This window comes from Juglans microcarpa x Juglans regia, chromosome 1D (genome assembly GCF_004785595.1).
Source record: "Juglans microcarpa x Juglans regia isolate MS1-56 chromosome 1D, Jm3101_v1.0, whole genome shotgun sequence".
In the NCBI taxonomy this organism is placed as follows: Eukaryota; Viridiplantae; Streptophyta; class Magnoliopsida; order Fagales; family Juglandaceae; genus Juglans; species Juglans microcarpa x Juglans regia.
Genome location: NC_054594.1, coordinates 14473273 through 14487987, shown reverse-complemented (window position 1 = coordinate 14487987; position 14715 = coordinate 14473273). Strand labels below are relative to the sequence as shown.

Below are 14715 nucleotides of genomic sequence, written 5' to 3'. Positions count from 1 at the left end.
TTCTAATAAATTTCCATAGACTTACTACATAAGACCACCTACCCTCCTTAGAACACCATCCCCCCACTCACTACCATACTTATGGTCAATTACCTCCCTCAAGAGCGAATTCCTTTCCATATGATACCTCCACAACCACGTTCCTAGGAGTGCTCTGCTGAAGATGCTCGAGTTTCTCAGCCCTAGCCCGCCATTCGCAATCCGACAGCTCACCCTTTCCCAACTTTTTTGATAAGTCACCCTTTGCCAACTAACAAGGTGAAATTTAATATCCTCCCCCATGCCACCCCACAAGAAAGCTCTAAAAAACTTATCAATTCAGTTTGCCACTCCCACCGGGATTGGGAAGAGAGAAAGATAGTAGGTGGGTAGGTTGTAAAGAGTGTTTTTGATAAGTGTTACCCTTTCCCCTTTTGATAGGTAGAGTCGCTTCCACCCCGATAATTTTTTCTCAATTTTCTCTACCAACCCATCCCAAATACTCTTTGCTTTAAACAACGCCCCCAAGGGAAGTCCAAGATATTTCATAGAAAGGGAAGCGATTTTACAACCCAACAACTCTGCAAGAGAGGCAATATTACTCCTCCCCCACCGGTACCAACTCCGACTTCCCCAAGTTCACCTTGAGTCCCGAAACAGTTTCAAAACACAACAAAACCGCCCTTAGAGCATGAATTTGGTCGCTAACAGCATCACAAAAGATAAGTATATCATCCGCAAATAATAAGTGGGAAATGAAATTGACACAATTATTGTTGTTGCCCACTGAGAAACCAGCAATAAATCCCCCCCTAACAGCAACCTCCACCATACGACTCAATGCCTCCATTACTAAAACAAATAAGAAAGGTGATAGTGGATCCCCTTGTCGCAAACCCTCGAAGGCTGAAAAAAGCCACAATATTTTCCGTTGACTACAACCGAGAACTGAGTGGTCAAAACACAATGTTCAATCCATTCGTACCACCTGTCCCCGAAGCCACATCTTCTAAGCATATAGAATAGGAAATCCCAAGACACATGGTCATAAGCCTTTTTCATGTCTAACTTGCAAAGGACCCCTGGAATGCATTCTCTTAACCGGCTGTCCAAGCATTCATTTGCTATAAAAACTGAATCCAAAATTTGTCAACCCCGAACGAAAGCATTTTGAGGTTTAGAAATGAGTTTGTCCATCACCAAACTCATACGATTAGCCAATACCTTCGATATGATTTTGTAGATCCCACCTATCAAGCTAATCGGCCAAAAGTCTTTCAAGCCTTGAGCACCTACTATCTTTGGGATAAGAGCAATGAAGGTAGCATTTAATGACTTCTCAAACTTAAAATTAGAATGAAAAGCATGGAAAATATGCATCACTTCCTCCTTCACTATCTCCCAACACTCTTGAAAGAAAGCCATAGAAAAATCATCCGAGCCAGGGGCTTTATCCTTACACATACCTTTCACCACTAGATGCAGATCCTCTTCCACAAATGGCCTCTCCAACCAACTTGATACCTCCAAGTCCAGCTGGTCAAAAAATAGGCCGTCAAGTTTGGGGAGCCATTCTACTTTTTCAGCTAGGAGCTCCTCGTAATGTTGCACTATATGTTCTTGAATCTCTTCGGGGGACTATAACACATTTGAACCTGAATGAAGGACTTCAAATATCATTGTTGCGCCTATGAGAGTTAGCCACCTTATGAAAGAACTTAGTGCATTTATCTCCTCCCTCAACCAAAGCACCCTTGATTTTTGCCCCCAAGATATTTCTTCCATCAGCAAAACTTTCTCAATTGTCACCACCACATCCTTCCTTAACAAAGAAACCTCATTCACGTCCCCTTCCTCCTACTCGTGCAACTCATCCCAAAGAATGGTTTTCTACATATCCATATGTCTAAACACTTCTTCATTCCACTTCTTCAAGTCAGCCTTTAGGGCTTTAAGTTTGCCTGCCACAATGAAACTAGGTGTGCCCTCAAAAGAGTAAGCTTCCCACCAAGCCCTTACCTTCTCCACAAATCCTTCAACTTCCAACCACATATTCACAAATTTGAAAGGTCGCCTACCCCCATGAATACCTCCACAATCAAGCAAAATTGAAAAATGATCGGAACATACCCGTGGCAACCTTTTCTGACATAAATCCGGAAAGTGCATCTCCCATGAAGAAGAGACTAGGAATCTATCCAACCTTGACCACACTCGATTGTTGGACCAAGTGCCCCCCCCCCCCCCCCCCCCACCAACCAAAGGAAGATCCACCAATTAACTCAAAGATCAACTTTGAGAAGTCTTCCATTGCTCTTGTCGATGAAGATGCCCCCACCCTCTCACTAGGAAACCGAATAGTGTTTAAATCACCACAAAAAACTCAAGGTAAATCCCATAAAGAGTGCAAACCCGTCAATTCCTCCCACAAAAAGCTTCTTTCACCATCCATGTTGGGCCCATACACCCCCACAAGAGCCCACCTCCACCCATCCTCAATATTCCTAAAGGATACAGCCATAGAAAAAAAACCTAATGCAATCCTCTATCATCTCCACCACTCTCTTATCCCACATCACCAACACACCTCCCGAGACCCCTGACGAAACTAAATAGCACCACCCCACAAACTACGAATTATGTTTCTATCGACACCACTCAACTTGGTTTCTTGTAAGCAAACAATGTAAACTTTCCAATTTCGGAGAAGGGATATAATACGAAGGTGTTATTCACGTCATTGATCCATCTTACATTCCAAGACAATATTTTATGCTTCATTAAAAAAAGTAGCATCCCTCCCTTTTGCTCTGTCACTCCCCCAAGTTCCCTCCTTATTATCATAGTTAATGGAGCATTGCAATCTTTTCAACTCTCTCTCCTTTCTAATAGCTAACTTCATGACCGTGGAACGACCCCCACCCGCTTTAATAGCTACTAGAAGAGCCATGAATTGTTCTTCATAGCCCTCACAGGAAAGTCCCACCCAACCATGAAGCTACTCTACTTTTTTTAATACCCAATCTGATGCTCTAGGTGTAATCTGAGGTGGGAGCATCTGTAAGGGTAACGGGCTACCCATCTCCTCCTCCTCACTGTCCTCAGAGTCCACAAAAAAACTCAAAAGACTAGTACCCTGCCTTGCTGGGCTTATCTCCTTTCCCACAACAGAATCCACAAATTCCCCTTCCTCCAATGCCGGCACAAAGGACACCACATTTAACCCTCCCAAAGCTTCCTCAAAAGCTATCGGGATTTCCTATGCCTAGTTAGGATGCAATGGCTCGACAGCAGAGACCGAGACAGCCTTGTATGTGTTAGGCTTCTGTCCCGAAACTTCCCCTTCCTCATAGGAACTACTCGCAACCCCACCACTGCTCGCAAACGTCTCCACTGGCCTCGTTGCACTTGTCTGTGCACTGGTGACCTCCGTCGAGGTGGTCTATGCAGCTATCGGAAGACCGTGGACACCCTAAATAATTTTGTATGGATGAGAGAGAGAGAGAGAGAGGATTTAAAACATATTGCACAAAAAAAGTGAAAACTCAAACACTTGAGTGATTTTTTTCCTTAAACAAACATTTAAGCATTAGCATTAAAAAACATCATAGATATATTAAAAATGAAAAATGTAAAAGAAAATGAACTATGCAATGTATTTAAAAGCTTCTATTTACACTGAAATCTGCTTTATATTAGCATTTAGTTTAGTTTAAAACTAGTAGCTGAAATTGATTAAATTTATTGCTTTAATTAACAAAAGAAAAGTCCCCCCACCCTGGGAGGCGAGCCTGGAGGACCCATTATCTGAGCAGCTGTGATTATCACAGATAATTTTTCTAATGTTTTCATGATTGGGGATGAACCATGAAATCATAAGGTCCAAAACCCGACAAAATCTTCAAACATGTTATATATGTCATATCTGCTAGTTAAATACTTCATCTACAACAAAATAGACCCTATAGTTGTATTTTACATCCTCAAACATTTTCTACCCTAATGCTAGGAGACCACAAGAAGTAGAAATTTCTTTAGACAATAAGGAATGCGAACGAGAACGAGGCAAAACATTAAAAATACCATACCTCACCAGATGTTTGGAATGTCCAGCATATGTTGCCATTCAAAAAATCCAGAAAGTAAATTTTCCCTTCATAACACCCAACTACAACCTAATAGAGATAGTACAGTTTACATTATAAATTAATTAGATATATTTCCTTGTGGAATAAAATGATGGAAGCACACAATAAAACAAAGGAAAACCTGAGAAAAGTCGCCAAGAATTGCTGCTGAACATTCAATCCGCCCTTCTAGTTTGATCTCCCACTTGACAGAACCACTGAACCCAATCATGTAAAAGCACAATGCTTGAGACAAAATATAATCATTTACGCTATAAAGTTTGTGCATGGCAGAATGAAATCATGTTCCTAAAACAGAATGATGAACATTCAACATACAGTACAACTAAAATAAAACGTTAGAAGCTTCACTTCCAATGTGAAAGTTCCAACAATATTAGCCACTGTGCATTCAAGGGTGGGAGGAAACAATGAATATGCATGGTAGAATCTTTGACAAATGGTTCATCAGGCATTGCAACCCTATCTACCAATTTTATTACAAAGGGTATATAAGGTGCCAGTCAACCAAACCCAGTACTAAATATCATCACAGTGACTGTTTCTGGGTTAAAACATGAGAATTGCCAGAGGAAATCGGAATCTAACTAGAATTATGCAACTAAAATTAAGTAACTCTAATAGCTAATAGGGAACCATAATTCAAGGCCTAGTGGGCTCTAATACTGTCAAAATAAAACAAAAAGAAAATCATTAACTCCAATGGGGTTTTGCTGATGAGCTCTTGCTCATATTTCACACCTCTCCATCCCCTTCCCGTGCTATGTAATTACTGGATGAAAGATGTGTGGCCATTGGCTAAGCCACAGTTTGCGTTTTATACCTACCAATTGAAAGTGATGGTAGGATTAGGATTGGGTCTCATTTTGAGGTAAAGCAAGAGATTGGAGAAGAGTACACACTTAAGTTTTTTTTATAAGAGTACACACTTAAGTTAACATAAAAACACACACTGATATATATATATATATATAAATTGTGGTTTTGAGAATATACAATACGAGAGAACAAATTTAAATCGGATCATCTTAAGGTAAAGCTGACAAACTAAATATATTAGAATCATTCTAAAGATCATAGAAAAAAATGACTAAATTCCAAAAGAAAAAAACATGATCTATACCTTTTGGCAGAAATACACAGAAATTTACTAGAGTGGGATCCAATAAATAAATAGATATCCTGGCCTCTAAACACAACCATCGGCGATGCATCAATGCAAGACTCCATGTGAACTTTCCAAAAGTCTTTCATAAAACCATTTCTACCTCTTGGGATCTTCATAGACCAACTTCCTTGGCGTACATCATTGCCCCTGTACCCCCCTTCATAAATAACCTTGTTGCTCCGGCTAATTGAACATGACACGAAGTCTAACGAAGAATTCCATAGATACCCACCCACATGATTAATATCATCTGAAGCAAAATGTATATTTGAATCCATCTTTAAGCATTTAGAGACTAAAGAATTAGCGCCATCCATTCCAACAGAGGTGTTCAATAGACTCCCCTGTGGTTTAAAGATAAGAGGATTGGGAGCCACAGACTTCATAGAAAGAAGCAAGTTCCTCTTACCACCATCAATATTCATCTCCATATTACCATCTTTTTTTACATGTAAATCACATGGTCCTTTTCGCTCCAGAAGCGCAAGATAAAGCTTGGATGGACTGGGAAAGTAATAGATTAATCTCATATTAACCCCTAAATTATGTGAAAGATGTGCCGAAGTGATAGAATTACCACCCAAAGTAAAAAAGTCATCATCATCGGAAACCTCTTCAACCATTAAAGCATCACAAAAAGCCTGTCAAATAGAAGGTAAAATATATTTACATCATGGGTTATTTAGAATAGGTAATATCAGTTTACATATATCAATGAGTTGTGTTCACAGACAACTTTTTATCTTTGCAGGGTCAATTGAGAATAAAAGAATCAATAATGACCAAACCATGTACAGTGTTGTCCATGCCAATTCTCTTTTCCAAAATGGGAATGGAGATAGTCATATAGTAAGTAATATGCTAATGGACCATAAAGAAATCAAGCTGAGCAATTATTGAAAAGTAACTAGCCCAAAATAGCATATACAGAAACAGATTCCATCCAGGACAGGTTTTCTGGATCCATCACTATATCTCGCACAAAGGTCTTCCACAACAAGAATGCTGTGTTTAAACATAACCTAATTTAGGAGGACAACAAGGGTTCTGGTCTTCTGGATGCACACCAATTGTCCCCATACCATCTAGAATGCTCTCTTCCATAATTAGATTCAAAGAATGCTGTAACCAAATAAAAATAAAAAATAAAACTAGAAAGCATGAAAAGGATAAAGAGCAAACCTTTTTAATAACTTGTAACAGATCACTGTTTCCCTTGTCACCAATCGTATCTTCAACATGTTTAGTGAGAGATGATGAACTTTCCAACAAACCATAATCAACTTTTCCGCTAGAAGATACAGGTAATGACTCTCTAAAGGTGAAGCGGTTAGGAAGCATGACTACCGGAAGTTTGTCAATCATCCAACTTCGGATAGAAGATCTGAATATCTCACAGGATCTTTCCTCTTTTAAGACTATAAATGCTTCAAGAACCACAAGTTCCCCATGAGCGTTCATTGAAATTACAGAGATTACAGCAGCATCAACTACATCAGGATGTCCCCTTAACACATCTTCAACCTCCTCTAAAGCAATACGATGCCCATTAACCTTCACAGTGCGGTCTTTCCTCCCCAAGAAAACCAAGTCACCACTTTGCAGCCGTCTTGCAAAATCACCAGTTTTATAAAATAGTTGACTTCCATGTTTAGTGAAACTGCTACGAACAGAGTTATGAGGCAATTTTTCGCCATCCAAAGCCACAACGGTATAATCAGAATAGTATCCACTACACAGGCACGCACCACCAACATATATTTCTCCCTGATTGGGTGTGTCATTTTCACAAACAAGCAGTACATCACAGTTAGAAATAGGGATACCAATTGGGACACTTGTTAGCCTCTCCCTCTCCAAAACCATTGGCAACTTCTTGCAGTCAAAATACATACAATCACCTGATACCTTAATCCAACAAAGTTGATTTAGCAGTCATCAATAATGAATCCTAAAAGCATTACTCAACCTAATAAAAATGCGAATCTATATTTCTAACCTCTGTACTCCCATATAAGTTTAAAATAAAGGTCTCTGGTAATAACTTGGAAAGCATATGCCACAAGGATAAAGGCAGAACTTCACCACTTAGCACTAATAATTTTAATGAAGTGCCCCTATGACTCTGACTTTGCAAAGCAGGAAGTATTGCCCTAATCAATGATGGAACAGCAGTAAGCCTGGTAATGAAATAAGCCTGCAAAAAGAGTTTGAAATTAAAGGTGAGAAACAAAAAGCAAATTCTGGAACTATAAGTTCAACAAAATAATGGAACCACAACATCGAAGTGTACCTGTAGAAAATTGACAACAGAAAACAAATTCTCTTTTAGTTCATTGAAAGGAGGTATAACCAATGTACAAGTAGTTAGAATAGCAGCGAGAAATTCTTGCAGATGGTCAATAAAGCTAATTGATGTCTTGAATAATAAAAGTTCCTCTCCTTGCATGGGATACAGTTCTTGCATCCACAAAAAGCGATTTAGAAGACCTATAAATAATTGAAATATCTAAGAATCCATAAGAAGAACAAAGGAGTCCATTGGAAACGAAGAGAATCCCAAAGAAAAATAAATTATATAAAAGAAACAAGATGGAAAAAGAGAGGCTACACTCTAATACTTAAAGAACAAATTTTGGTTGAGATATGATATTGGGCAACCTTTTTCAGTGCCACAAACGCCTTTAGGCTTTCCAGTTGATCCCGATGTGTACATCAAATAGCTGAACAGTCTTTCTTCTCTAATTTTACAAGGACATACTAATGTTGTTGCCCGAATACACTCTTGACGATTTTCTTCCATGGAAAAGCACAGCACAGGACAGCTGCAGAGTTCTACCAGCCAATGTGATCTATCAAGCAAGTAACTGCAACTCCTCCCAGATGAAGGAGCACACCCAATAATCAGATCAGCACCTGACGAACCAATGAGTGATAATATCCTCTCTTTCGGCCATGAAGGATCTAGAGGCATGAAAGCCTCCCCACTTCTTAATACAGAAAGAACAGCAACTATGTATTCCACAGAAGGCGGCATGAATAATCCCACTATTTTTGGCACATACAAATTCTCAAATTCAGGCCACTGCTCTGCCCTCGGTGCTGAAGATTTGGTCATTTGAGCATGATTGAGCAGCTCATTATAAGTATTATTACCTTCAAGAAAGCTAAGGATGAGAATGTAGCATCACACATAAAACCAAAGACGCCTTCTAAGTTTGCCTTATCAGATTACTTCCACACATTGAATTCCAAGAAGTTAATGCTTTCTAAAATGATCCAAAACTGACGCTCCACGTTTTTTTAAATGAGCTCAAAAACTTTTGCGTCCTCAGTCAGAATTGCACTTCACTTACTGGTAAATTTCATACTATCTCTGAGAGCTTGAAAGATTTAGCCATAGGCAGTTCACGTCAATAATAGTATGATAATCTCTTCTTTTTAATTGTTTTTATCTTCTATTTATAAAGTTTTTTCAATTACTTCAGTTTCCATTTAACAATATGTTCTCTGGTGTCGGATTCGGTGATTGGATCATTGAAGACCAAAGAAAAAAGAAATGAAGAAAAACGAAATTTTCGAAATTTCTAACACAGAAACTAGCATGCAGAGAGCCCGTCAAAAAACTATAGTAAATCCTTTGTTACCGGCCACTTTTAATGGTAAAGAAAATGAGGAACAAAAAACAATTTTCCATAGGAAAGAATGAAACCTTCTGCTGGGAAGAGAATGGAGCTGAGGCGAGCACTAAGGGAATCAACGGACGCCGAAACATCAGAGTAAGTGAAGCACTGATCGCCGTGGTACACGGGAGGGAACGGCAATTTCGCGCGCTGCTTGAGATGTCCGGAGAGTTGCGCCCCAGCGGAGGCGTGTATGACCGCGTTTTTGTTAGGATTATTGGATGCGGCTCTCAAGAACAGGTGTGAAATGCAGCAGCACTCGCCTGTCTCTCCGCTCACGCTTTCATCACTCATTCCGGCCTCCGTTGCAGAACGACTGCACGACGGAAAAGAAAGGAAAAGAGACTAGCAAACAAATTGAAAGAGAACGATAGATATACCAAAATTTCATTCATACTTTGTCCAAGTGATTCGGCAATGAAGTATCAGCACACTTCCACCCACAAGGACCACGACCAATTTTGCCTGTCCGGTCAGTAAATAAGTTTTTTCTACCGATCCTAAGAAACAAACTGAGAATTTATACAGTCAAAAAAAAAAAAAAACTGAGAATTTATGGCATGTTTCGGCGCCCCGGGGGGTTGGGGTTGATCTCAATAATCATGATACGAAAAAATTTTTTTTCAACTTACCCAAATATAAAATACTTTTTAATTTTAAATTTTAAATTTTTATTTAATTATTAACTGATCATTATAACTTTTACAAATTTCAAAAAAAAAAATACAAAATCAATATAAATTTTTCAAACTTCGAAATAAAGATAATATTAAAAACTTTGTAATGTTTTTATTCAACATTTTCTCTATATTTTCTCAAGATTAATGATAGATATAAGTTTAAATAGATAAGTCTCGTACAAACCTTTTGTAAAACTGTGTATCCCACTAAAAAAGAAAAAGTTTTTGTATATTTTTTCATGATGGGTCCACTCAAAGGGCCTATGCAGGACTTGTCTATTAGGCTTGTACAAATTATTTCTCTTTCTTATAATACATCTTAAATCATTTTATTATTATTCATATATTATTTTATTACTATTTATATAATTATGAGATATTCCAAATGTCTAAAGGAGTCAATAAAAAAAAATAATACTCAAACGGACTAAACACAGACTTGTACACGGACTGACGTATTGTCGTATAGATAGTAACTATTTTCATTTTTGTTAAAAAATATTAGGGTTAAATGGCTCTTATCTTTTTGTCATCTCCTATCCTAGAAAAATCTCCTATCTCCTATATCCTAAAATATCTATCGGGCACACTCATAAATGGAAATGTTGGTTTCAATGTAACAACGAAGACCACAGTTTACACCTAAGGTTAGAAGAGAAGGAAACAAAATGTTATGCCATACAGTTTTCGAATGCAATACCATAAAAGAACATAGTATTAATTAAATAAATATCATATAATCGTATAAAAATTCCAAACGTCGTATTCACTTTTTATGCAGTGGAGAACAGAGTATAAAAATGTTCATATCTATATTAGTCATAACAGAAATATTTCATTTCCATCTTTAGATACAAAGAATAGTCCAGAAAAACAACCGAAGTTGTTTTACATAACAAAAATATGCATGTTTTTCACACAAAAAAAAAAAAAAAAAAAAAAAAGCCTGAATCAATTTTTGGCAGAATCTAGTATAGCATCATTGCTAAAATGACTTTTGTAGTGCACTATCTAGCCTTGAACCCAAACAGTATAAATATCACAAATAAAGATGTAATACAAGATTACATGCCCCGTTAATGACAAATAAAGATGCAATGCATCTAATAATATGCAATATTTACAGTGAATATTTTTTCTTTAAGTAATACTATGCACCAAATAAGATATATCCCAAAACATTGAAACATAATTCATAAACATTAGAGTGATGTGATAGATGTTCTTGATTACAGCATAAGACCAAAAGGTCTGTAATCACAAAAGTACAGGAGACAAATCTCCATAAGTACATGCGTAAACTAAAACATCTACTCAACTAGTTCGTTGAGTAGCTTGTGCAACTCAATGAGGGATGCCATAATACTATCCATGAATCGGATCATGGAGGCTACGAGCTCCACATCATGTCTGCGCTACCTAGTCGACCGTCTCCAATCAGCCTGTTTACGTTATGTCTCTTGGTCCTGACACATCGTCTACTATTTTGAGAGGAATGATAGTTGTAACTACTAAGGTGAGATTTGAGTACAAATCTCAACAAGTTGACAAAGAACTTAACTGATAGTTTAAATATGCCTGCATGATAGTAAAAGTGTGAATGCATAACATGATCATAAATAAGCTTAACGTGACTTGACATTTAACATGATGTGTAATGACATGAAACTGAACTGAAATTGAACTAAAACTTGCATGACATGAACTTGAACATAAACTGAACATGGATTGAACTTGAATTGAACGTGAACTGACTGAACGTTTAAATAACATGAGCATGGACTTGAAATCTCGTTCATTAAATAAGCATGATTAATAAAAGTGACCATATGGGTGCTATACGATTCCCCTTGAGCCTTGTGTTCCTACCAATTACCGCATCACAACACAGGTATCTGCACCAGCTGTGAGTTTGTTAACATACGTACCAATTCACAGATAGTTGCACCTGCTATGGATAACGTAATTTACGTATCTTGCGTCAAGTATCTGCACCAACACAAGTATGTATAATATCAAATTGAAAATGTAGGGGCACCATCGGCGTTAGTGCCCGTCTTCACTCTGGTGAATAGTTAATTAGGCCTCATTCTAAGCCCGTTGATCTTTACCTTGTCAATCTATGAGATTTCACACTAATTTAGAGTGTTAGACACTCAAGTGTGAACAAAGCAGTTCCATTAGAATATTATCTCTTCCTAACATTTTAGGGTCATGATAAACGTAAACAGACTTGATTGACTTGAAAATACAATTTTCGAGACACACTCTATACTCGAGACATGACGTGACATGAAACGAAATGACATATGACCGGACGTAACGCAACATGACATGTGCATGAGATGAATGACATGATATAACATGAAACAGACAAACATTTCATGACATGACATAACATGAAACATATAAACTTTTCATGACAGTGCATAACATGTAACAGATAAATATTGCATGACAAAATATAATGTGTAACAGATAAACATTGCATGACAGATTATAAGGTGTAAGAGATAAAATTTATGTGACAAAATATAATATGTAATAGACATACATGTAGTGACATGGCATAATATGTCATATATGATAACATAAGAATATAGACAACAATTCCTTTACCAACACATAAACAGTAATTTGACAGTAAATTAGAAGCTAACTTACTCATACATAATCATGTACTTGAAATAAATCATAACAAGGCATAATATGACGTTTATAATAAGCATAATAAACATGGATAATGGTCTCTTACCACCATACATACACAAATATCTTGAAAGTAAGTTAGAGGCTAACTTACAGTGACCGTTGCGTGACAGATAAAAATGCACAAAATATGAGAAACTAAAAGTAGAGATTTCTAAAAGTCATAAACTCATCACTAACAGTTTAAAAACATAAAAATATCATATTAGAGTAAAATTACCATTTTACCCCCTCTACAAGTGAAAAAATTATCATTTTACCCATAACTCAAGGATTTTACATCATAACTCCAAAACTCACCAAAATTTACATTCCTCATTTAAATTTTGTACTAAATCCAAATATCTAATTATAAAAATTTAAAACACTTCACAAATATGTCAAACATGACAAAGTCGAAACATACATAGGTCAAATTCCTTGATTTTTGTTGCAATTTTATTAAACCTCATTTCTCATGCTTAAACCTAAATCACAAATCTTTTCAATATAAAACTCCTAGCTTTTAAACCTTAAGCACAACCCTTGATTCTCAAGATTTTATCTCTTTTTAAAACAATTCCAAAAGTTCAAAAACATACTTCCAATGCATTCATATCATGCTCTTAAGAACTAACAAGCTCTGAATCATCAAGCCAAAACCACAAAATCACAAAAATCGCTCTTGAAGCATTCGACCTTAAGACTTTCACCAAAACCAATTCCTATATGGTTTTATTTTGATCAAACCCTTTGATCCGAAACATAGCGTGAAATAAATAAAAAATCAACAACATCATATGGTTAAAAATAATTTCCTAAATTAGATCCAAGCACCAAACTCAAGATCACATGGCCATATTTGCATCAAAACATCAATCTACCCGGAAATCTCAAATACATGACCTAACCGAACTTCTTCATGCATAAAAATCATATCTTTAAAACCAACATAAAAAATCCTTAAATAACATCCTAACATGTAAATCAAAGTCTTAGGAATATCATATAAAAATATTAAACCTATTGGAGCATGTTTTCTCAACAAAAGATTCAAGTTTATTCAAAACAGAATTTGTTTTCAACCTTCCAGTTTTCAACTTTTTTATCTAAGTAAAACTCTCATCAAAAGTTTATAACATGTAACGAATATTCATAAATCTTATATATTAGCATGTTAACTATACTTCATAAAAAATCTTACCAAGATCATTATAATATCACACATTGTCTAGTTTATCGCTCATAATGACTTCTTCTTGCTTAAACCAACTTTTGACCTATCAAATGACCATGAAAAAAAAAATAACCAACAGAAACTAGACACGAAGGTGAACAGCTTTTGTGAAAGATACTTCGTGAGAAAATACTAATAACCGATTCAAAAAAGTAGATCAAGGTAAGCTAGAAAATTTTCTTGAGTTTCTCTGGTCTCTCCAAGAAAAAGGTTGAAAATTGGCCAAATGAAAAGGAAAAATACCTGGACGCCTCTTACACATCTGGAGGGTGATATGAGAGGTGTGAATGACCCTTAGAGTGATGTGGGTGTGATTACACCCAAACTAGTACGCGGTGTTATAATATAGTTCAGGATGTCGATCCACAGGGAGTCAGAAGAAACACAACAAGACGTAGGTTTAAAAGAAAATATCAAAGTATAATATGACAAGAATTTGAAAATTCTTCCTAAAGCGTGTAATTAAAATGAGATTAGGGCACGGATAATAAGGCAAGTAAATCTTTGGGCTTCCATCAACCGAATCCAATACTCTGACCTTTTCAATCCAAACGATATACACAATTAAGAATTATAGCACCAAATTCCTAATTGGAAGATGTGACATTATATTCATCTACTTTCTCAAATTTAATTCTAGAATCTATTCTCCTTTTACAAACTACGGTTTTCATATATAAAAATGAATATCAGATCTAGAGACGACACTATGTTCACAAACAATAAGCAGCAAAAGATTAAATCAATGGCATGAAAAGCCTATTTAAGTCACAATCATATATTCATAATCCTATAGCTCAACAAAATCAAATCATAGCAAGATTTAATATAATTGTCTCAAACTTATAATATCTAAAACAAATAAAGAATTGAACCTTAAAATCTTAAACAATAAACCTTAATCTATGATTTGAAATATAGTCAAACTATTTTCACCAATCAATTTCTCCCCTACGTTTTACCCAAGATTTAGTTCTCTATAGAAGAACTAAAAAATAAAAATGGTATTTTTGTCTTCTCTAGATCTGTGCCTCCTTCTTTAAAAAACTCTTCAATTTCTTGCTAACGATATGCTTACATAAGGTAGAAAAGAAATCTTAATGTCTTCATGATTCCTGCATAAAAAATCGCC

General features: G+C 36.4%; 1 protein-coding gene across 2 annotated transcripts in view; it reads right to left on the bottom strand.

Moving 5' to 3' along the window:
• The window catches only part of LOC121264797 (putative acyl-activating enzyme 19), a 33429-nt gene extending 23934 nt beyond the window's left edge, over nucleotides 1–9495 (bottom strand). The window contains exons 1-8 of one of the 2 annotated variants that reach the window (XM_041168100.1): nucleotides 9008–9495; nucleotides 7957–8451; nucleotides 7589–7785; nucleotides 7295–7492; nucleotides 6478–7203; nucleotides 5251–5936; nucleotides 4249–4324; nucleotides 4068–4154 (exon numbers count right to left, since the gene is read on the bottom strand). In XM_041168100.1, the coding sequence (XP_041024034.1) occupies nucleotides 4068–4154; nucleotides 4249–4324; nucleotides 5251–5936; nucleotides 6478–7203; nucleotides 7295–7492; nucleotides 7589–7785; nucleotides 7957–8451; nucleotides 9008–9272 (2730 nt within the window). In that variant the 5' untranslated portion in view covers nucleotides 9273–9495. The remainder of the gene's footprint in view (nucleotides 1–4067; nucleotides 4155–4248; nucleotides 4325–5250; nucleotides 5937–6477; nucleotides 7204–7294; nucleotides 7493–7588; nucleotides 7786–7956; nucleotides 8452–9007) is intronic. The other variant, XM_041168109.1, reaches the window with a different exon arrangement.
• Nucleotides 9496–14715: the final 5220 nt, after the last annotated feature.